At 45.4% G+C, this 22,016-nt stretch overlaps 1 protein-coding gene across 3 annotated transcripts in view; it reads right to left on the bottom strand.

Moving 5' to 3' along the window:
* The window catches only part of LOC124041120 (calcium-activated potassium channel subunit alpha-1-like), a 342,355-nt gene extending 322,567 nt beyond the window's left edge, over positions 1 to 19,788 (bottom strand). For all 3 annotated transcript variants that reach the window (XM_046358328.1, XM_046358326.1, XM_046358327.1), the window contains exon 1: positions 18,717 to 19,788. In XM_046358328.1, the coding sequence (XP_046214284.1) occupies positions 18,717 to 19,004 (288 nt within the window). In that variant the 5' untranslated portion in view covers positions 19,005 to 19,788. The remainder of the gene's footprint in view (positions 1 to 18,716) is intronic.
* Positions 19,789 to 22,016: the final 2,228 nt, after the last annotated feature.

Genomic DNA, 22,016 nt, shown 5'->3' with positions numbered 1-22,016 from the left:
CACCCCTGAGGGGCCCCTGTGTTGAGGATCATTGTGGCAGATGTGCCCGTCCAGGATCCCAGGGTCCTTAACTTATTGATGAGCTTTGAGGGCACTATGGTGTTGAACGCTGAGCTGTAGTCAATGAATAGCATTCGCATATAGGTGTTCCGTTTGTCCAGGTGGGAAAGGGCAATGTGGAGTGCAATAGAGATCGCATCATTTGTGTATCTATTGTCGCGGTATGCAAATTGGAGTGGGTCTAGCATTTCTGGGATGATAGTGTTGATGTGAGCCATGATTAGCCTTTAAAAGCACTTCATGGCAACAGAAGTGAGCGCTACAATGATGTGGATATATTGAAGCAACATCTCAAGACATCAGTCAGGAAGTTAAAGCTTGGTCACAAATGGAACTTCCAAATGGACAATTTTATTTTTTTAAATTTTATTTTACCTTTATTTAACTAGGCAAGTCAGTTGAGAACAAATTCTTATTTTCAATGACAGCCTAGGAACAGTGGGTTAACTGCCTGTTTAGGGGCAGAACGACAGATTTGTACCTTGTCAGCTCGGGGATTTGAACTTGCAACCTTCCGGTTACTAACCACTAGGCTACCCTGCCACCCCAATGACCCCAAGCATACTTCCAAAGTTGTGGCAAAATGGCTTAAGGACAACAAAGTCAAGTGGCCGTCACAAAGCCCTGACTTCAATCCTGTAGAACATTTGTGGGCAGAACTGAAAAAGTGTGTGCGAGCAAGAAGGCCTACAAACTTGACTCAGTTACACCAGCTCTGTCAGGAGGAATGGGACAAAATTCATCCAACTTATTGTGGGAAGCTTGTGGAAGTTAAACAATTTAAAGGCAATGCTACCAGTGTATGTAAACTTCTGACCCACTGGAAATGTAATGACATTTCACATTCCTAAAATAAAGTGGTGATTCTAACTGACCTAATACAGGGAATTTTTACTATGATTAAATGTCAGGAACTGTGAAAAACTTAATTTAAATGTATTTGGCTCAGTTGTATGTAATCTTCAACTATACATATGTGCATAAGAATGGCACCGACTCCATTCCAGCCAAGGTTCAAATGACTGGCAGGGCAAGCAACAGCCCATTTCTCTCACTAAAGAAGACAGATGGAGAAGTGAAGTGGGAGAGAGTAGGAAAGATAAATATAAACCTGTGGTTTGTTATTTGTTCAAAAATCAAAGCACTTTTTTCAGAAACAGGCACAAATGTTTTGTGAAGATGCAGTCTTGTTTTGCTTGAAATGAGAGCATTTGTGATAGGTGTACTTATATTTACGCTTAAGCCACATATTTATTTTACCTCATGTTTAATGTGTCTGCATTGAAAATGTGCAATAAATATTGTTGAAATGTAGTACTTTGTTTATTAGCTATACATATACAAGAACTACATATGCCCCCAAATCATAGCGCACGTTAGACATTTTAAATGGTTTGGACCTTTGGGGGGAGACAATGTTAGTCACTGGACATCTTTGAATTCTAATTGTGCACCCCTGGTTTAGCGCTTGAGGTCGTCACTTCATACACGTACTTGGGAGTATGGCTTGACAGTGCACTGTCCTTCTCTCAGTACATATCAAAGCTGCAGGCTAAAGTTAAATCTACACTTAATCGCTCATCTTTCACCCCAGCTTCCAAACTAACCCTGATTCAGATGACCATCCTACCCATGCTAGATTATGGAGATTATGGAGATTGGCAGGTAAGGGTGCTCTCGAGCGGCTAGATGTTCTTTGCCATTCGGGCATCAGATTTGCCACCAATCCTCCTTATAGGACACATCACTGCACGCTATACTCCTCTGTAAACTGGTCATCTCTGTAAACCCGTCGCAAGGCCCACTGGTTGATGCGTATATATAAAACCTTCTTAGGCCTCACTCCCCCCTATCTGAGATATCTACTGCAGCCCTCATCCACCACATACAACACCCGTTCTGCCAGTCACATTCTGTTAAAGGTCCCCAAAGCACACAATGCCTGGGTCGCTCGTCTTTCAGTTCGCTGCAGCTAGGGACTGGAACGAGCTGCAACAAATACTCAAACTAGACAGTTTTATCACAATCTCTTCATTCGAAAACTCAAATCATGGACACTCTTACTGACAGTTGTGGCTGCTTTGTGTGATGTATTGTTGTTTCTACCTTCTTGCTGTTGTCTGTGGCCAATAATGTTTGTACCATGTTTTGTGCTGCTACCATGTTGTTGTTATGTTGTGGTGCTACCATGCTGAGTTGTCATGTGTTGCTGCCTTCCTATGTTGTTGTCTTACATGGAACCCAAACCGGCTGCGGGCGTGCGCCATCGTGTATAAATGTATTTTGTCCCCCCTACACCAAACGCGATCACGACACGCAGGTTAAAATATCAAAACAAAACAATGATTTTATTATATTATTTTTTTATTATTATTATTATTATTATTTTATTATTATATTAATTTGGGGACAGGTCCAAAAGCATTCACCATTAATGGCAATTTAGCTAGCTAGCTTGCACTTGCTAGCTAATTCTTCCTATTTAGCTAGCTTGCTGTTGCTAGCTAATTTGTCCTGGGATATAAATATTGAGTTATTTTGCCAGAAATGCACAAGGTCCTCTACTCCACCAATTAATCCACACAAAAAAAAGGTCAACCGAATCATTTCTAGTCATCTCTCCTCCTTCGAGGCCTTTTCTTCTCTGAACTTTATATTGGCAACTTTCATAAATTAGGTGCATTACCGCCACTGACCTCGTTCGTTTTTCAGTCACCCTCGTGGGTATAACCAATGAGGAGATGGCACGTGGTTACCTGCTTCTATAAACCAATGAGGAGATGGGAGAAGCAGGACTTGCAACGCGATCTGCGCCAGAAATAGAACTGACTTCTATTTTAGCCCTTGGCAACACAGACGCTCATTGGCGCGCGCGAGCAGTGTGGGTGCAATGATTAAATAATATAGATTTCTACATTTATTTTGGAACACTCACACGACGTGAGCAGTGTAGTCAGCCTGTTAGGTCTCCCTTTATGAAGTATTGTCTCTCTTGTTGTGATGTGTGTTAAATTCTGTATTTATAATGTATTTATTATTTATTTTTAATCCCAGGCCCCGTCCCCGCAGGAGGCTTTTTGGTAGGCCGTCGTTGTAAATAAGAATTTGTTAACTGACTTGCCTAGTTAAATAAAGGTCAAATAAAACATTTAAATAAACAGACCGGTGGAAATCTGTCCTTTTGTCTGATGAGTTCCAACCGTTTTGTTTTTGTGAGAACCAGAGTAGGGTCCCTGGGCATCTCTGCAGGTTCTCAGGATTCCATCTAGAACATCCCTGTAGGTTCTCAGTGTTAAATAACATCCCAGGATGAAGGTTCAACATAAAGGGTACTAAAGGGCTACAATCTATAGAATCTATATAGTTCTGAGTGTGAGAGAATGAGCATACTCCCAGGCAGTCCACTCTCTCAGCCATGCCTTATGACATCCCATCTATAGAGCAGTGAACAACTAAGCAGGCCTGGCCTGCAGAAGAAGACATTCTATTAAGTGGTATTGGGAGAATTAAAGACAGCTTTCAAATAGGCCGCTATTAGAGAGATGATTTAGCTTTCATGATTACAGCCTTAATGGATAGGCTCATTATGAGCAATGATAGAAACAAGCAACATTGGTTGCATCGTTAATGAATTATCTTTGGAAAACACACGTGAACTTAATGCTGTACATGATGTGCTACCTAAAGGAATGCTATACATGGTGTGCTACGTAAAGGAATGCTGTACATGGTGTGCTACCTAAAGGAATGCTGTACATGGTGTGCTCCCTAAAGGAATGCTGTACATGGTGTGCTACGTAAAGGAATGCTGTACATGGTGTGCTACCTAAAGGAATGCTGTACATGGTGTGCTCCCTAAAGGAATGCTGTACATGGTGTGCTACCTAAAGGAATGCTGTACATGGTGTGCTCCCTAAAGGAATGCTGTACATGGTGTGCTACGTAAAGGAATGCTGTACATGGTGTGCTCCCAAAAGGAATGCTTTACATGGTGTGCTCCCTAAAGGAATGCTGTACATGGTGTGCTCCCTAAAGGAATGCTGTACGTGGTGTGCTCCCTAAAGGAATGCTGTACATGGTGTGCTCCCTAAAGGAATGCTGTACGTGGTGTGTTCCCTAAAGGAATGCTGTACGTGGCGTGCTCCCTAAAGGAATGCTGTACATGGTGTGCTCCCTAAAGGAATGCTGTACATGGTGTGTTCCCTAAAGGAATGCTGTACGTGGTGTGCTCCCTAAAGGAATGCTGTACATGGTGTGCTCCCTAAAGGAATGCTGTACGTGGTGTGCTACCTAAAGGAATGCTGTACGTGGTGTGCTACCTAAAGGAAAGCTGTACATGGTGTGCTCCCAAAAGGAATGCTGAACATGGTGTGCTACCTAAAGGAATGCTACGTAAAGGAATGATTCAGCATGTCAGAGCTCACACCAACCACCTTGTGAGAGATCAAGTACTGTGGAGAAAAATCCTTCATTGAAGATATGCTTTTCAAATCTAGAATGTACTTCATCAAATCCAAACAGGGAATAACAGAAATCCTCTAGTCTGTAGAGGGGAATAACAAGAGAAGCGGCCACAGACTGCAGGTCGCTTCGGGTAGGCGCAGGCCGTAGTAGACAGAGACACCTGCTCACACGCAGCATCTGATGAAGGCAAAAAAACACGACAGGACAGGGGCGAAACACAATCACAGCATGGTGAATACAAAACCGACGGGACAGGAACGGAACACAAAGGAATAAATAGGGACTCTAATCAGGGGAAAGGATCGGGAACAGGTGTGGGAAGACTAAATGATGATTAGGGGAATAGGAACAGCTGGGAGCAGGAACGGAACGATAGAGAGAGGAGAGAGAGGGAGGGGAGAGAGAGGGATAGAAAAGGGGAACGAACCTAATAAGACCAGCAGGGAAACGAACAGAAGGAAAAGCAAAATGACAAGATGATATAAGACAAAACATGACAGTACCCCCCACTCACCGGCGCCTCCTGGCGCTCTCGAGGAAGGAACACTGGCGGCAACGGGAAATCATAGATCAAACGGTCCAGCACGTCCCGAGAAAGAACCCAACTCCTCTCCTCAGGACCGTAACGAAAAACGATAAAAAGGAAACTAGGGTACTACTCTAAAAAAAAATGAGAACTAGGGACAGACTGAGACACAGCAAGGGCAGGAACAAGAACAGGAGAGATGCGATGGCAGGGAACAGACTGAGACCCAGCAAGACCAGGAGCAGAAGCAGAAAAAAAAAAATTACCAGACTTCTTCTGCGCGCAGTCTGAACACGCAGCCACGAAACGGAGGCGCGTGTCACGCTCCTGAGTCGGCCACCAAAGCGCTGGCGAATAGACGCAAGAGTGCCTCGAACACCGGGATGACCAGCTAACTTGGCAGAGTGAGCCCACTGAAGAACAGCCAGACAGTGGAAACAGGAACGAAAAGGAGGTTACTAGGACAAGCGCGCGGCGACGCAGTGTGCGTGAGTGCTTGCTTAACCTGTCTTTCAATTCCCCAGACTGTCAACCCGACAACACGCCCATAAGGAAGAATCCCCTCGAGATCAGTAGAAGCCACAGAAGAACTAAACAGACGGGATAAGGCATCAGGCTTGGTGTTCTTGCTACCCGGACGGTAAGAAATCACAAACTCGAAACGAGCGAAAAACAACGCCCAACGAGCTTGACGGGCATTAAGTCGTTTGGCAGAACGGATGTACTCAAGGTTCTTATGGTCTGTCCAAACGACAAAAGGAACAGTCGCCCCCTCAACCACTGTCGCCATTCGCCTAGGGCTAAGCGGATGGCGAGCAGTTCACGGTTACCCACATCATAGTTGCGCTCAGATGGCGACAGGCGATGAGAAAAATAAGCGCAAGGATGAACCTTATCGTCAGACTGGAAGCGCTGGGATAGAATGGCTCCCACGCCTACCTCTGAAGCGTCAACCTCGACAATGAATTGTCTAGTGACGTCAGGAGTAACGAGGATAGGAGCGGACGTAAAACGTTCTTTTAGAAGATCAAAAGCTCCCTGGGCGGAACCGGACCACTTAAAACACGTCTTGACAGAAGTAAGAGCTGTGAGAGGGCAGCAACTTGACCGAAATTACGAATGAAACGCCGATAGAAATTAGCGAAACCTAAAAAGCGCTGCAACTCGACACGTGACCTTGGAGCGGGCCAATCACTGACAGCTTGGACCTTAGCGGAATCCATCTGAATGCCTTCAGCGGAAATAACGGAACCGAGAAAAGTAACGGAGGAGACATGAAAGAGCACTTCTCAGCCTTTACGTAGAGACAATTCTCTAAAAGGCGCTGTAGAACACGTCGAACGTGCTGAACATGAATCTCGAGTGACGGAGAAAAAATCAGGATATCGTCAAGATAGACAAAAACAAAAATGTTCAGCATGTCTCTCAGAACATCATTAACTAATGCCTGAAAAACAGCTGGCGCATTGGCGAGACCGAACGGCAGAACCCGGTACTCAAAATGCCCTAACGGAGTGTTAAACGCCGTTTTCCACTCGTCCCCCTCTCTGATGCGCACGAGATGGTAAGCGTTACGAAGGTCCAACTTAGTAAAGCACCTGGCTCCCTGCAGAATCTCGAAGGCTGATGACATAAGGGGAAGCGGATAACGATTCTTAACCGTTATGTCATTCAGCCCTCGATAATCACGCAGGGGCGCAGAGTACCGTCCTTCTTCTTAACAAAAAAGAACCCCGCCCCGGCCGGAGAAGAAGAAGGCACTATGGTACCGGCGTCAAGAGACACAGACAAATAATCCTCGAGAGCCTTAGTTCGGGAGCCGACAGAGAGTATAGTCTACCTCGAGGAGGAGTGGTCCCCGGAAGGAGATCAATACTACAATCATACGACCGGTGAGGAGGAAGGGAGTTGGCTCGGGACCGACTGAAGACCGTGCGCAGATCATGATATTCCTCCGGCACTCCTGTCAAATCGCCAGGTTCCTCCTGAGAAGTAGGGACAGAAGAAACGGGAGGATGGCAGACATTAAACACTTCACATGACAAGAAACGTTCCAGGATAGGATAGAATTACTAGACCAATTAATAGAAGGATTATGACATACTAGCCAGGGATGACCCAAAACAACAGGTGTAAACGGTGAACGGAAAATCAAAAAAGAAATAGTCTCACTGTGGTTACCAGATACTGTGAGGGTTAAAGGTAGTGTCTCAAATCTGATACTGGGAAGATGACTACCATCTAAGGCAAACATGGGCGTAGGCTTGTCTAACGGTCTGAAAGGAATGTTATGTTTCCGAACCCATGCTTCGTCCAAAACAACCCTCAGCCCCAGAGTCAATCAAGGCACTGCATGTAGCACCCGAACCGGTCAGCGTAGATGGACCGACAAAGTAGTACAAGATCTAGATGAAGAGACCTGAGTAGTAGCGCTCACCAGTAGCCCTCCGCTTACTGATGGGCTCTGGCCTCTTACTGGACATGAATTAACAAAATGTCCAGCAACTCCCGCAATAGAGGCACAGGCGGTTGGTGATCCTCCGTTCCCTCTCCTTAGTCGAGATGCGAATCCCTCCCAGCTGCATGGGCTCAGTCTCAAAGCCAGAGGAGGGAGATGGTTGCGATGCGGAGCAGGGAAACACCGTTGATGCGAGCTCTCTTCCACGAGCCCGGTGACGAAGATCTACCCGTCGTTCTATGCGGATGGCGAGAGCAATCAAAGTCCACATCTGAAGGAACCTCCCGGAGAGAATCTCATCCTTAACCACTGCGTGGAGTCCCTCCAGAAAACGGCGAGCAGCGCCGGCTCGTTCCACTCATAGAGGCAGCAAGAGTGCGAAACTCAATAGAATAATCCGTTATGGACCGTTCACCTTGGCATAAGGAAGCCAGGGCCCTAGAAGCCTCCCTACCAAAAACTGAACGGTCAAAAACCCGAATCATCTCCTCTTTAAAGTTCTGGAACTTGTTAGAGCAATCAGCCCTTGCCTCCCAGATAGCTGTGCCCCATTCTCGAGCCCGGCCAGTAAGGAGTGAAATGACGTAAGCAACCCGAGCTCTCTCTCTAGAGTATGTGTTGGGTTGGAGAGAGAACACAATCTCACACTGCGTGAGAAAGGAGCGGCACTCAGTGGGCTGCCCGGAGTAGCAAGGTGGGTTATTAACCCTAGGTTCTGGAGGCTCGGCAGGCCAGGAAGTAACAGGTGGCACGAGACGTAGACTCTGGAACTGTCCAGAGAGGTCGGAAACCTGAGCGGCCAGGTTCTCCACGGCATGGCGAGCAGCAGACAATTCCTGCTCGTGTCTGCCGAGCATGGCTCCTTGGATCTCGACGGCGTAACGAGCGTCTGAAGTCGCTGGGTCCATTCCTTGGTCGGTTCCTTCTGTCATGCAGGTGATAGAGGACCCAAAAGCGACTTAACAGAAACAGAGTTTATTCAAATCCAAACAGGGAATAACAGAAATCCTCTAGTCTGTAGGGGAATAACAAGAGAAGCGGCCACAGACTGCAGGTCGCCGGGTAGGCGCAGGCCGTAGTAGACAGAGACACCTGCTCACACGCAGCATCTGATGAAGGCAAAAAACACGACAGGACAGGGCGAAACACAATCACAGCATGGTGAATACAAAACAAGGAACCGACGGGACAGGAACGGAACACAAAGGAATAAATAGGGACTCTAATCAGGGGAAAGGATCGGGAACAGGTGTGGGAAGACTAAATGATGATTAGGGGAATAGGAACAGCTGGGAGCAGGAACGGAACGATAGAGAGAGGAGAGAGAGGGAGGGGAGAGAGAGGGATAGAAAAAGGGAACGAACCTAATAAGACCAGCAGGGGAAACGAACAGAAGGAAAAGCAAAATGACAAGATGATATAAGACAAAACAGCATTTCTGCCTTGCCATGAGGCTAACAATAAGTTAGCTGCCTTGCCATGAGGCTAACAATAAGTTAGGCTAACAACAAGTTAGCTGTTAGCATGTTGATGGGAGGCTAATGGAGTTTTTACATGACAGCCCATATGATAATTTGTATGAGGGTTACATGGATAAACTGTCAATTCTCATTCCTCTCAAAAAATGTAATTATAAATGTTGTCCAACATCATTATTTGGAAACAGCACATTGATGATATTTTTTCAATGGAAGAGTGATGTTGAACAGCGCCAGCAGTTCCATGCTTTTCTTAACTCTTGTTCTGAGCACCCCAGATTCACCATGCAATCTGACATTGATGAATAAATGATTGCATTGGAGCAACTAGAGAGTGAAGCTTTTCCTTTTCTTTTTACATGACAGCCCAGCCTGCATGTTTGCCCTCTGGGTCTAGCTAGATACCCATCAGAGCCCTGTTGTCGTCACACAGCTAGTCTGATATCTGAGCAAACAGAGCCGAGGTGGCACCACTGAGATTCCTGAAGGTCACAGTCATGTTCTCTACACTGCCTGCCTCCCTCCCTCCTTCCCACCACCAATCCCTCCCTCTTTCTCTTCTTTCCTTCCTTTCTCTCTCTCTCCCGCCCTATTTCACTCTCTTTCTCTGCATCACTGCACACAGCTCAAAGTACCAATTATGACGTTAAGCACATTTTGATTTCTGCAGATCACTGGTTTGCTACCTTCCCTTCCTGGCTGCTAGGGGGTTGAGAATGGGGGAGGGAATGGGGAGACTGGGGGGCGCAGTGTGAGAGGGTGATGGCTGGCTATGGCTTAGTAATAATAAGCAGCAGCACCAGAAGAGAGCAGCAGGCTATTGCTTTGCGTGTCCCAGCAGTGTCCGGTCACTGTTCCCGTGTGATAGCGGAGAGAACAGACAGGACATTTCCATAGGCACATTGTTCCAACGAGACCAAACTGGCACTCAGGATGGCATTGTGCATAATATGTCTGTCTCAGCTAGTCAACTTGCATTCAGGGTTGATCTGTGCTGGCAGAATAGAGGAGCTTTTATTTAACAGTACACAAATATGCACACACACACAAACTAAGACTCACTCAAACAAACAGAACAATTAGCAGGAGATGCTTCTGAGAGGGTGAAAATGGGTCTCATATCCTATATCCTGACAGACCATGCAGAGTCCATCATTCCCCCTGTGATATTTAGAATGAGGCACTCTAGACAGTATCAGTAACCGACAATGGCGCTGCTATTGTGGCGAACACTGACAATACCAAACCTAAATAAGCACATTCCACTGAAATGACCTCAAATCTCCATGTGATGGGGGATGTGACGGGGGATGTGATGGGGGATATGATGGGGGATGTGACGGGGGATATTTACATTTACATTTAAGTCATTTAGCAGACGGGGGATGTGATGGGGGATATGAGCACCCTAAAACAATCCATGCCCTTTGTGTGGCCATAGTGCACCCTAAAACAATCCATGCCCTTTGTGTGGCCATAGTGCACCCTAAAACAATCCATGCCCTTTGTGTGGCCATAGTGCACCCTAAAACAATCCATGCCCTTTGTGTGGCCATAGTGCACCCTAAAACAATCCATGCCCTTTGTGTGGCCACCCTAAAACAATCCAGTGCACCCTAAAACAATCCATGCCCTTTGTGTGGCCATAGTGCACCCTAAAACAATCCATGCCCTTTGTGTGGCCATAGTGCACCCTAAAACAATCCATGCCCTTTGTGCCCTTTGGCCATAGTGCACGGCTCTCCATCAAGAAAAAACAATCCATGCCCTTTGTGTGGCCATAGTGCACCCTAAAACAATCCATGCCCTTTGTGTGGCTATAGTGCACCCTAAAACAATCCATGCCCTTTGTGTGGCCATAGTGCACCCTAAACAAAAATCCATGCCCTTTGCTGCCCTCCATCCTAAATGCTGCCAGCTCCAAAGCATCTCACTCACACGGCTCTCCATCAAGAAAATGGGTTTCTCAGACACATCGCGACTGCGCGCATCCTTATCCAATTCCAAGGTGCATAATAAAAACATTGGGATAACTGTCTATATTTACTTTGTCAGCCAACAAGATTAGTAGGCCTAATGAAGAGCAAAAGCATGTTATTAGCCTCGGTCAATCTACTGTCCCCCATAGTACAAAAGTTGACCTATTCTATTCTGAGCGAGAAATAAATATTCCAAACAGATCCAAAATTACTACAACCACCAGCATCAAAAACACATTGTTATTCCCAGAGCAGGAGAGAGGGGCATGTTATTCCCAGAGCAGGAGAGAGGGGCATGTTATTCCCAGAGCAGGAGAGAGGGCATGTTATTCCCAGAGCTGCCAGAGCAGGAACAGATCAGAACGTTTAGCATGTTTCCCAGAGCAGGAAAATGTTGATGAACTATTAGGCTTTTTCATTCACATTATAAGCGTCCCAGAGCAGGCAATGTGCATGTTATTCCCAGAGCACAGCAGTAGGCTGTAATGTTATTCCCAGAGCAGGAGAGAATGTTCAGAGCAAGAGAAAATTCCCAGAGCCATGTTATTCCCAGAGCAGGAAAGGGTAAGCAAGAGAGAGGGCATGTTATTCCCAGAGCAGAAAAACCATTATGCATGTAATGCTTCTATTATAAAGGTGCTTTTTTATGGTGAAATGTATCTGATCCAAACCCAGGACATCAGAGCAGGAGAGAGGGGCATGTTATTCCCAGAGCAGGAGAGAGGGGCATGTTATTCCCAGAGCAGGAGAGAGGGGCATGTTATTCCCAGAGCAGGAGAGAGGGGCATGTTATTCCCAGAGCAGGAGAGAGGGGCATGTTATTCCCAGAGCAGGAGAGAGGGGCATGTTATTCCCAGAGCAGGAGAGAGGGGCATGTTATTCCCAGAGCAGGAGAGAGGGGCATGTTATTCCCAGAGCAGGAGAGAGGGGCATGTTATTCCCAGAGCAGGAGAGAGGGGCATGTTATTCCCAGAGCAGGAGAGAGGGGCATGTTATTCCCAGAGCAGGAGAGAGGGGCATGTTATTCCCAGAGCAGGGGCATGCAGGAGAGCAAGAGAGGGGCATGTTATTCCCAGAGCAGGAGAGAGGGGCATGTTATTCCCAGAGCAGGAGAGAGGGGCATGTTATTCCCAGAGCAGGAGAGAGGGGCATGTTATTCCAGGAGAGAGGGCATGTTATTCCCAGAGCAGGAGAGAGGGGCATGTTATTCCCAGAGCAGGAGAGAGGGGCATGTTATTCCCAGAGCAGAGTTATTCCCAGAGCAGAGAGGGGCATGTTATTCCCAGAGCAGGAGAGAGGGGCATGTTATTCCCAGAGAGAGAGAGGGGCATGTTATTCCCAGAGCAGGAGAGAGGGGCATGTTATTCCCAGAGCAGGAGAGAGGGGCATGTTATTCCCAGAGCAGGAGCAGGAGAGGGGCATGTTATTCCCAGAGCAGGAGAGAGGGGCATGTGTGTCAGTGAGTAGAAACTTATCACGCCCTGGTTGGACGGCTGGGAGGCACGCTGCCGACTCCATTCCAGTATCAACAACACATGACACAACGCATCGAAGTCAACCACTGACAGCCTACTGTAGCAGCCAGGCCATAGGGAGGGACAACACATACAGTAGGCTACAGTGGACAGCAAAAGGTCAGGAAATTGTCCAGTGCTCATTCACAGTTCAGATGAATGGACCAATGCACATTTTGAAAAGGCATGTGATATTTATTATGACCTTTTTAAAGTTATTTCTCAATTGTATTTCTCACTGCATTTATTGGTAAGGGTCGGGTGCTTTTTCTATGCTTCCCTTTTGTTTTTCTTCAAAAACGGCCGAATACACAATATTTTTGGTTAAGGAAAATATTATTTACAACGTTTTAAATAGTACAATGATTCTCTACACAATGATTGCTTGTTTTGTCACAAAATCTGAAATTAGGCGAACTATTAGAATTTTAGCAACCAGGAAATGGCAGAGAGATCACTGCATAGTGCCCCTTTAAAAACAAACAAACTGCAGCACCACCTCTCAGGCTGTCTCCCAATGTACTGCTGGCACTCTGCTCCCATTCCAGTGTGTGTGTCCTGGTCTAAACCTTGCATGGAGTCCCCAGACACCCAGTCTGGTCGTAGGAAGTACAAAGTAGGAAGTACAAGTCAGCAACACTGGGACACTAAGAGAAAATAATAGGTACCCCTGTATATAGCTTTAGAACTGCATTATCCTGTTTCTTCTCTCACATTTCACGTGTTTTATTTCATATCAATATTACAACCTTCTTTCTCCATTGTTGGGAAAGAGCTCGCAAGTTAAGCATTTCACTGTACTTTATTGCACATGTGGATGTGACCAAAAAGCTTTAAAATGTTCCCCTGCAGAAAACACCTGCCTGAGTGAATGTGATAGGTGAGAGCCCTGAGTTGAGTGCCCATCCAGTGATCAGGAAGGGAGGGAGATGAGGTTAAAATAGATGAAGAGAGGAAGCCATTTAACAGTATCGGGACATGTCCCAGGGATGGTACAGAGAGGGGGTAAGGGAATGAAATGCAACACCACCTCACACACGCATCACCCCCCCCCCGCAGCCATTAGTTTCCCCCTGATGCCCAGTATCCCCAGTGCCAGAGGCCCCCGCTGCCCTGAATCCCGTTACTAACACCATGCCAACGGAGCCGGCCTCGCCAGTCAGCTGAACACGGATCCGGTTTCCCTCCTTAATGCTCCCAACAAGCCTGTTCCCTCTGTGGCCAAGTGTCAAACCAACCCCTCCCCCCAAAGTCACCCCCGAGGACTAGCACCACTCTACCCTGCCTTCACCCTGAATATCTTTATACATTATATTGAGAAAGGCAGGTGATCCATCCAGAGACCCAGGTCAGGCATGGTTGCGTTAGAACCGCTCCCCAGGTACAAAGCCAAGTGTTTCAGCTGGGCTGCCTGGTTGGCTGGCTGGCCTGGGTGATGTGTTGACGCTGGTAATTCAAAGGGAATACAGGAAAGATAAGCTGTTAGACCTATAGCTCTCCCTGGCATAATCCTAACTTCAGATGCAGGAAACTGCAACTCAAATCTTAGCGCGAATTTCCTATTGAGACCAATGCACGATTCAATGGTGAAGTAGTTTCACGCATGTTTCTCAAATTAGGTTTCTATCCTTTAATTACTCCTAACCAGAAGGGACACACCATCGTCACGTTAACAAACATCATAATGCCCAGTTTCACATCCCCCAAAATCGGCTTAAGGGGTTCAACACAATCTGTCATCTTCTAAAGAGGAAGCCTGTGTCAGAGGAAGGCCCAAAAAATGGTCAAAGACTCCAGTCACCCAAGTCATAGACAGTTCTCTCTGCTAACACACGGCAAGCGGTACCAGAGAGCCAAGTCTAGGTCCACATACATACTACTATAGGACGAAGTGGATATACACATACACACACAAAAGTATGTGAACACGCATTCAAATGAGTGGATTCAGCTATTTCAGCCACACACGTTGCTGACAAGTGTATACAAATCAAGCACACAGCCATGCAATCTCCATAAACAAACACTGGCAGTAGAATGGCCAGTACTGAAGACCTCAGTGACTTTCAACGTGGCTCCATCATAGGATGCCATCTTTCCAACAAGTCAGTTCCTCAAAATGTCTGCCCTGCTAGAGCTGCCCTGGTCAACTGTGTCGTGTCTGGACTATCATTAAATGTGAAGACCGCTATTTTATCAAATCTATTCCCTGTGTAATTATTATTACATGATTTCACAAATCATGTAAACTTTGACTAGGAATTTGGGGCACCACGGAAAAATGTTTATAGAGTCTCTAATTCCCGAAATTACTCTTCACATATTTTCATATCTTATCGATTAGTCTTCTATGAATGTATCATTATTACCTCATGAGTTCTCATTACTGAACGTCGCAAACCCTTGGATATCTGCATGAACCCTAGCCTAAATGATGAATCATCGATATATAAATTGGCTTAATTATTTATTTACTGATTAACGAAATAACCACAGAAATACATAAAACAAACAATAGATATTGGTTAATAACACAATGCATTGATATGTCCCTAGTGGGCTAAACCCATATGACGGCTTGGTAGACAATGAAAGGGGTGGGGACAGATAAGAGTGGGAAAGACTAAATTGATTCACTACACACAGTTGATAATTAAATTAATTGAACTGCTAATCCTTTGCACATGAACGGCCGCTCATTCGAGAATAATTGCAACGTATATATTGTCGTCTTCTCTGTTGGAATTGCTGGTCCGTATTGCCAGTCAGTTTATCAGAGAGTCTCTGGTTAACTTCCCCAGGAGTCAATGTCTTTCGTAGTTGTCACTTTCTCCGCAGCTCTGGATAGTGTCTGTTGTAATGGATACGCCAGACGTAGCATAGAATAGATTATTCAGCGGACGTCGGTATTCTCGTACTAGACTTATGTCATTTCCAGCTGCAGACTAGTAATTCTACGTCTAGGATTTGCTCTTATTCTGTAGTGATCGATAGTCTCAGAGTTGAACCATTTCCAGCCGTGTAGCCAACACTACACTCTGTATGGTCTCCATGGACTACAGAGTTGTTGTTCTTAACCATTTCACATGTTGCGTCAGCTGCATGTTTTCTGGTCTAATAGTCTATAGAATTGTAGCCATTCCAACGTGGGGACTCCGTCCTGGCGTTCTCTGAATTCATGTCAATTTTTTAGGTAGTGGGTTTTATACTCTGTGGAAAAAGGGACGATTCCATGACACATGATGTCATGTCTGGCCTCATGGGGGCATGGTCACTGACTAGTTCAACTTTATATGAAAATCCATACTCAAATTTAGAAGGCTAACATCACATTACATCTTTTCACAAATAGTTCATATTTACTCATTCATTTTATCCAACATCTATATGTAAATCTGATCATTGAAAAGTGTAGACAAACAGAAATACAGTAATGTGGGTTTCCTGTCCTTCATGAGATCACCAAATGAAACACACTCGTCATGACTGTTCCTTAAGTGTCCACAGACCACTCCCACATTATCAAAAATAGAACATTTATTTCATTATTCAAACTTTTGATGTCCAAGGGTTTCTCTGTGTTCCACAGTTTACATTCCAATCTCCAACACTACAGAGCATAGGGGCAGCGTGTTTTATGACAGACCATAAAACAGCCAACTTCCCACTCCCAACCTGAACCTTCAGATCGTCACAGGAGAGTTAACAGCTCTAAGTGTTGTTATTGTGAAGTGGAAACGTGTAGGAGCAACAACAGCTCAGCCTGGGAAATGGTAGACCACAAACTCACAGAGTGGAACAGTGAAGCGCTGAAGCTTGTAAAATTTGTCTGTCCTAGGTTGCAACACTCACTACTGAGTTCCAAAGTTCCTCTGGAAGCAACGTCAGCACAATAACTGTTCGTCGGGAGCTTCTTGAAATTGTTTACCATGGCCGAGCAGCCGCACACAAGCCTAAGATCACCATGTGCAATGCCAAGCGTCGGCTGGAGTGGGGAAAAGCTAGCCGCCATTGGACTCTGGATCAGTGGAAATTAGTTATCTGGAGTGATGAATCACGCTTCATCATCTAGCAGTCCGAAGGACAAATCTGGGTTTGGCGGATGCCAGGAGAACGCTATCTGCCCCAATGCAGTGTCAACTGTAAAGTTTGGTGGAGGTGGAATAATGGTCTGGGGTTGTTGTCATGATTCGGGCTAGGAAAATCTTAAAGCTATAGCATATGATGACATTCTAGACAATTCTGTGCTTCCAACTTTGTGGCAACAGTTTGCAGACGACCCTTTTCTGTTTCAGCATGACAATACCCCTGTGCACAAAGCTAGGTCCATACAGAAAAGGTTTGTCGAGATCGGTGTGGAAGAACTTGACTGGCCTGCACAGAGCCCTGACCTCAACCCCATTGAACACCTTTGGCATGAATTGGAAAGCCGACTGCGAGCCAGGCCTAATCGCCCAACATCAGTGCCCAACCTCACCAATGGTCTTGTGGCTGAATGGAAGCAAGTCCCTGCAGCAATATCCCAACATCTAGTGGAGAGCCTTCCCAGAGGAGTGAAGGCTGTTATAGCAACAAAGGGGGTGGCAACTCTGTATTACACTGTACTTGTGCATGTGAAAAAAAAAATGTGAAGTTGAAATTAAGGGATGGTGGAGGCTGGAGGATAGGAGGAGGGTGGATGGAAAGAGTGCCCTCTGCCTGTCCTGCTGTCATCCCTCTGATGCCCCTGGCTGTCACAATACAACACCCAACAGAGATGGGCGGAAAGGGGCCGTCCCCCCACCCTATGCCAGGAGGACTTTGCAGAGGGGCGGAAAGGGGCCGTCCCCCCACCCTATGCCAGGAGGACTTTGCAGAGGGGCAGAAAGGGCCCTCTTTCTCACTCTCGCAACCTTTTTTGGGGGGGTGCAATTTCAAAACTTATTTCTTGTAATTATACACATTTTGCAACGACTTAAGCCATGTTCATATGATATCTGAGTGAGAGTGACTAACAAAATCAATGGGGGTCCCTGGAGGTCAATGTCGCTGGACACTTATATAACTGGCAAGACTAACTTACTGTAAATTGAAAATGTTAGTGACTGTCAGTGACTGACATAAGAGGAAAACGTCTGATGCACCAAATGTATAAATTGCATGTTATTATATTATGCTCCCAGTAAGTTGAGACCGACTGACTTCCTAAAACAGGTTTTTTTAACCCGACAGCATCATCTGTGCAGACTGGAGAAAACAATGAAATGCTCTTGGAGTTGCAGCGGTGTATTACGTGTGCAATTTGATTTGATCTGTGAGGTGCCCACCTCGGAGGTCTAGAACTATCCAGCTAAACCAACAAGAGGACCACTTGTGCCCTATACAACACGGAGTGATAGCAAACTGAAGCAGCCGTTTACCCACAGGTGATTCATACATGATTCATTCTTTATGTGGGCCACCCCTAGCCTACTGTTGCACTGGAACAAACCAACTAGGCAGGCAGCACAGCAGGGGCATCCATACAGTCTATTTTCAGATCAGCCATCCAGGTTACATTCATCAAGCAACAACACAGGGCATTTCACAGACACAGAATACTGAAATATACCAATAATTGATTCTACTGAAATATACAAAGTATTAACTCTACTGAAAAACATGTAATAACTGGTTTCCCAGGGGCCTGGAATATTACCATAAAATAAGATAAAATAGAGAATTTTGCAGCCTATATTAGGTGTACTCCCCTACCACATAGACTGGCCTGTTATTGTATGTTGGTGAAAGTTTTCTAGCTATAGGGTAGTTGACAGCTCCTCAGCCTACCCACTTGGAAAAAAAAAATCAACGTTGTTTCCACATCATTTCAACAATGTGGAAAACTTCACTATTTTTTTCACCCTACCTTTAACCTAAATCCAATAACATGTTTTGTTGATTTTACGTTGAATAAACGTTAGTTGACAACTCAACCAAATGTAAATCAACACTATAAGTTGATGGTGAGTCACTATCCCAGTGAAGGCTAATGCAACAACACGAATTGGACTCCAAGTCAATATGCCATGGTAAATCAACCACCCCAGCCCAGGCCGGGGAGCTTTTATAAACAATGGATGACAACGGTGGACAGTAAAATGTGTCAAGACAGACAGTGGCGTAATATCTATCACCGTAAATGTGACATTATGCACAACTTGCCATTATAATATGAGCGCCACATCAATAACAAACCGTTGAGGTGTTTGTCATTACCTTCTTTTTGATGTTACAGTGGCAGCAGACGGTCCACAGGTATTTGAGGGTCCTCCACAGGAGAATGATGAAGAGACCCCCGAAAAACGTGACCATGGAGGAGGCGAGGAATGCCCACCACATGCGCTGCCCATTGTTGTCGCAGGGCACGTCTGGCGAGAAGGGGATGATCACGTCCATCTTGGACATAGAGATCGAGGAGTCCGGATTTTTGTTAAAATAGTTATTTCTACTCATCATAGAGTTGCCGCTTCCATGGGTAACGGTGGCGTCCGCCTCAGCTAGCATCTAGGAGCCTTGGAGAGCCTATGCCAGCGTCCCCAGCCCCACTCACCAGCCATATTGCTTTAGAAAAACTATGCGTTGTATATTCTCACCCGCACTTAATTAATTGTATGTTTATTTCAATCTATTTCAGATTTCCACGACAGTCGAAAACGCAACACGCACTAACTGGACCGAAATAGCCGGTCGGTGTCCATTCGCGAGAGGCATTTAAATCCGCAGTAATGACTAACGTTGAGCGCTTTTCATTTTGAGAGCTTTTCCGAGTTTTTCAGGACCAATGCCATGGCAAAGATGGACTGTCTCATCTAGCAGCCGTCGAGGCTGCCAATGATGTTTCAGATTATGATAGGCGCAGCGACATTGAAAAAGGGCTGTTTTCTTCAAACAGTTTCTGTCCGACCTCTCAAGTCGTCTTCCATCCAGGGATTCGGTCGATTAACAGCGGAAAATTGATTTCACTTTTCTAAACACCAATTTCATCGATAGCTTCTGCCATTCAAAAACCATCAGTCTATTTCAAGTCCCCAAACTGTTGCCACGATGCGAAAACACAAACGACATCATCTAGCGGAGTGTTCGCTTTCTGACATATAAGCGCTCGGGTGATGTCGCCTTCGCAACTGACTGTCCCCATTCCTCCCCCTTGATCCAGCCCAGGATCGCGCAGATCGGCCAGTTGATAGTGCCTGTCAGAGCCGCTCGCTCCACTGAATGCAAGAGAGATTTACAGGTCGGAGGGGCGGTGCGTAGCTCAAAGATGGTCAGAAAGCAGTAATACCGCCAAGCGCTGATGTTTATACCAAGTGCCAGCCACTTGTCTCAGTCAGTTCCTATTGTGCTTTCAAGACCACTGAGAACTCGGGGAAAAAATAGATAAAGTCATGACGTCGTGACGTCAGGTCGGAAAGTCGGAGATCTAGAAGGAGCCACCGAGTTTCCGATTTGGAATTCGGAGTTGGGATGACCGTTCAAAAAAAGAAAAACCCCAGTCGCAGCTTGTTTTTACCGAGTTCTCAGGGGGTTTTGAACGCGGCATTGGGCAATACATTGCGCTCTTTCGGCTTAATGTATTCACGTTGAAAGTGACACATGTCTCTGAGCTCCATATGTGACTGTCATGTCCATTTGAACAGCAGCCGACAATATCTCGTACTGTGATGCATCAGCAACTTTGGTTTGAAATGCCAAGGCTTCCATTTTAGGACAGTTATTAGATTAGCCACCATATGATTCCATCGCGTTCATACAACACAGCAGTTGTCCCCATTTTAATTCTCAGAAGTGAACCTGATGATAGGACTTTCCCTTTGCTACACAGGCCTCTGTCACTATAATTATATTTTCTCTTATCTGTAACTGACATTGGCTTATTTTCATCTTCATTTGAAGGAGGCTCCTTCAATCATTCACCATAATGTGTTTCCAGTTGCCAAAGCCCTTATTCTGCCCCCAGTCAATTATCCTTTACATTCTGAAGACAATTAGACAGAGGATAAGACAGGAACAGGTGCCACCCACAGACGGATATATCAGTGGCCTCTAGAAAGACTGTGTCTCAGGACAGGACGGTCACAGAGGGCGCATGAGGACCCACAGCTGGGAGTGGGACTTGGACTGGAACCAGTGACCTTACCCTTCCAGGGAAAGTACACTAGGCCTACCATGTGCCATTGTCTTGACAGAGGTCATAGTGTGCTACACTGTCTCAACACCTCCCCTATTACCTATGTCCTTTGAGGTCAAAGCCTTGAATTACTTTTCACCATATTCTATACTAACTACACTGTTGAACTGATCTGTGTTGATGATAGAGGCTGACTGGGACAAACATTGGCCCAGGCATTTTTAACACACCGACCCCATTTTTTTCCTTGAGGCCCCCATTTTTAGCCAGATAAGGATCCTTTTTGCACAAAAATCCAAGTTTGACAGTCCCACGGGGCTAAAACTGGACCAGCCGATCTGGTGTATGCCAGAAATGCCAGATGCCTAGTCCTCCCCTGGTTGATGAGACCAAGGACACACAGATCAAAAATATTTAAATCAATCAACAGTTTCAGGGAGACGTGTAGCCGCAGGTCGTAGGCAACCCTGAATGAAAACAAGGGGGTTGACCCCTGAGCCTTCTTGGGCTGGCTTTCTGGGCAGCTGCAACCTGGCCTCAGAGCATTTCAAATGATTCTGTACGTAAATCCGTGACACTCCATTTAGTATGATCTGTTGCGTTTCGTATGGTATGTATTCATTTGTGGATGTCCGTCATCCATTTCATATGATATGTTACGAATTACAATTCGTATATGTTACTAATTGCAATTCGTACAATATATTAAGAATTTGCAAAACGTACAATATGTTACTAATTGCAATTTGTACAATATATTAAGAATATGCTAAATGTACAATATGTTACAAATTTGGTTAAGGTTATGAGTTAGATTAAAGGGTTTTCAAATGGCTGTAGATATTTCAAGTCCACAAACTGTTGACACAATGCTGTTCCTAGGCCGTCATTGAAAATAAGAATTTGTTCTTAACTGACTTGCCTAGTAAAATAAAGGTTTAAAAAATATATATATATATATATATTTTAAAAAGGCGAAAACACAAATGGCACAATCTGGCAGCGTAGGGTTGAGGTTAGGAGTTAGGTTAAAGGGTTAAGTTTAGGATTAGGGTTAGCTAAAAGTTGTAGGGGAAGGATTAGCTAACATGCTAAGTATTTGCAAAGTAGCTAAAAGTAGTAAGTAGTAGCAAAGATGCTAATCTACTAAAATGCTAAAGTTGTTCGTGAAGCGATTCAACCATGCAACCTTTGGGTTACTAGACGTTTACATTATACATCCACCCCGACCAACCACCCTCCTTTTGTTTATGCCTTAGGTAACCTTCTGTCTTATGTAACCATCCTAACATATCATACTAATTTGAGTGTGTCCCGGATTTACATTTACTTTGTTACATCTAGTTTATGAGACCAGAATGCTGGGCAAGGTGCGTCTTTGTGTTAAA

The sequence above is a fragment of the Oncorhynchus gorbuscha genome, linkage group LG08 (genome assembly GCF_021184085.1).
Source record: "Oncorhynchus gorbuscha isolate QuinsamMale2020 ecotype Even-year linkage group LG08, OgorEven_v1.0, whole genome shotgun sequence".
Taxonomy (NCBI): domain Eukaryota; kingdom Metazoa; phylum Chordata; class Actinopteri; order Salmoniformes; family Salmonidae; genus Oncorhynchus; species Oncorhynchus gorbuscha.
The sequence above is the reverse complement of the archived record's forward strand: the minus strand, read 5'-3'. Positions and strand labels throughout refer to the sequence as shown.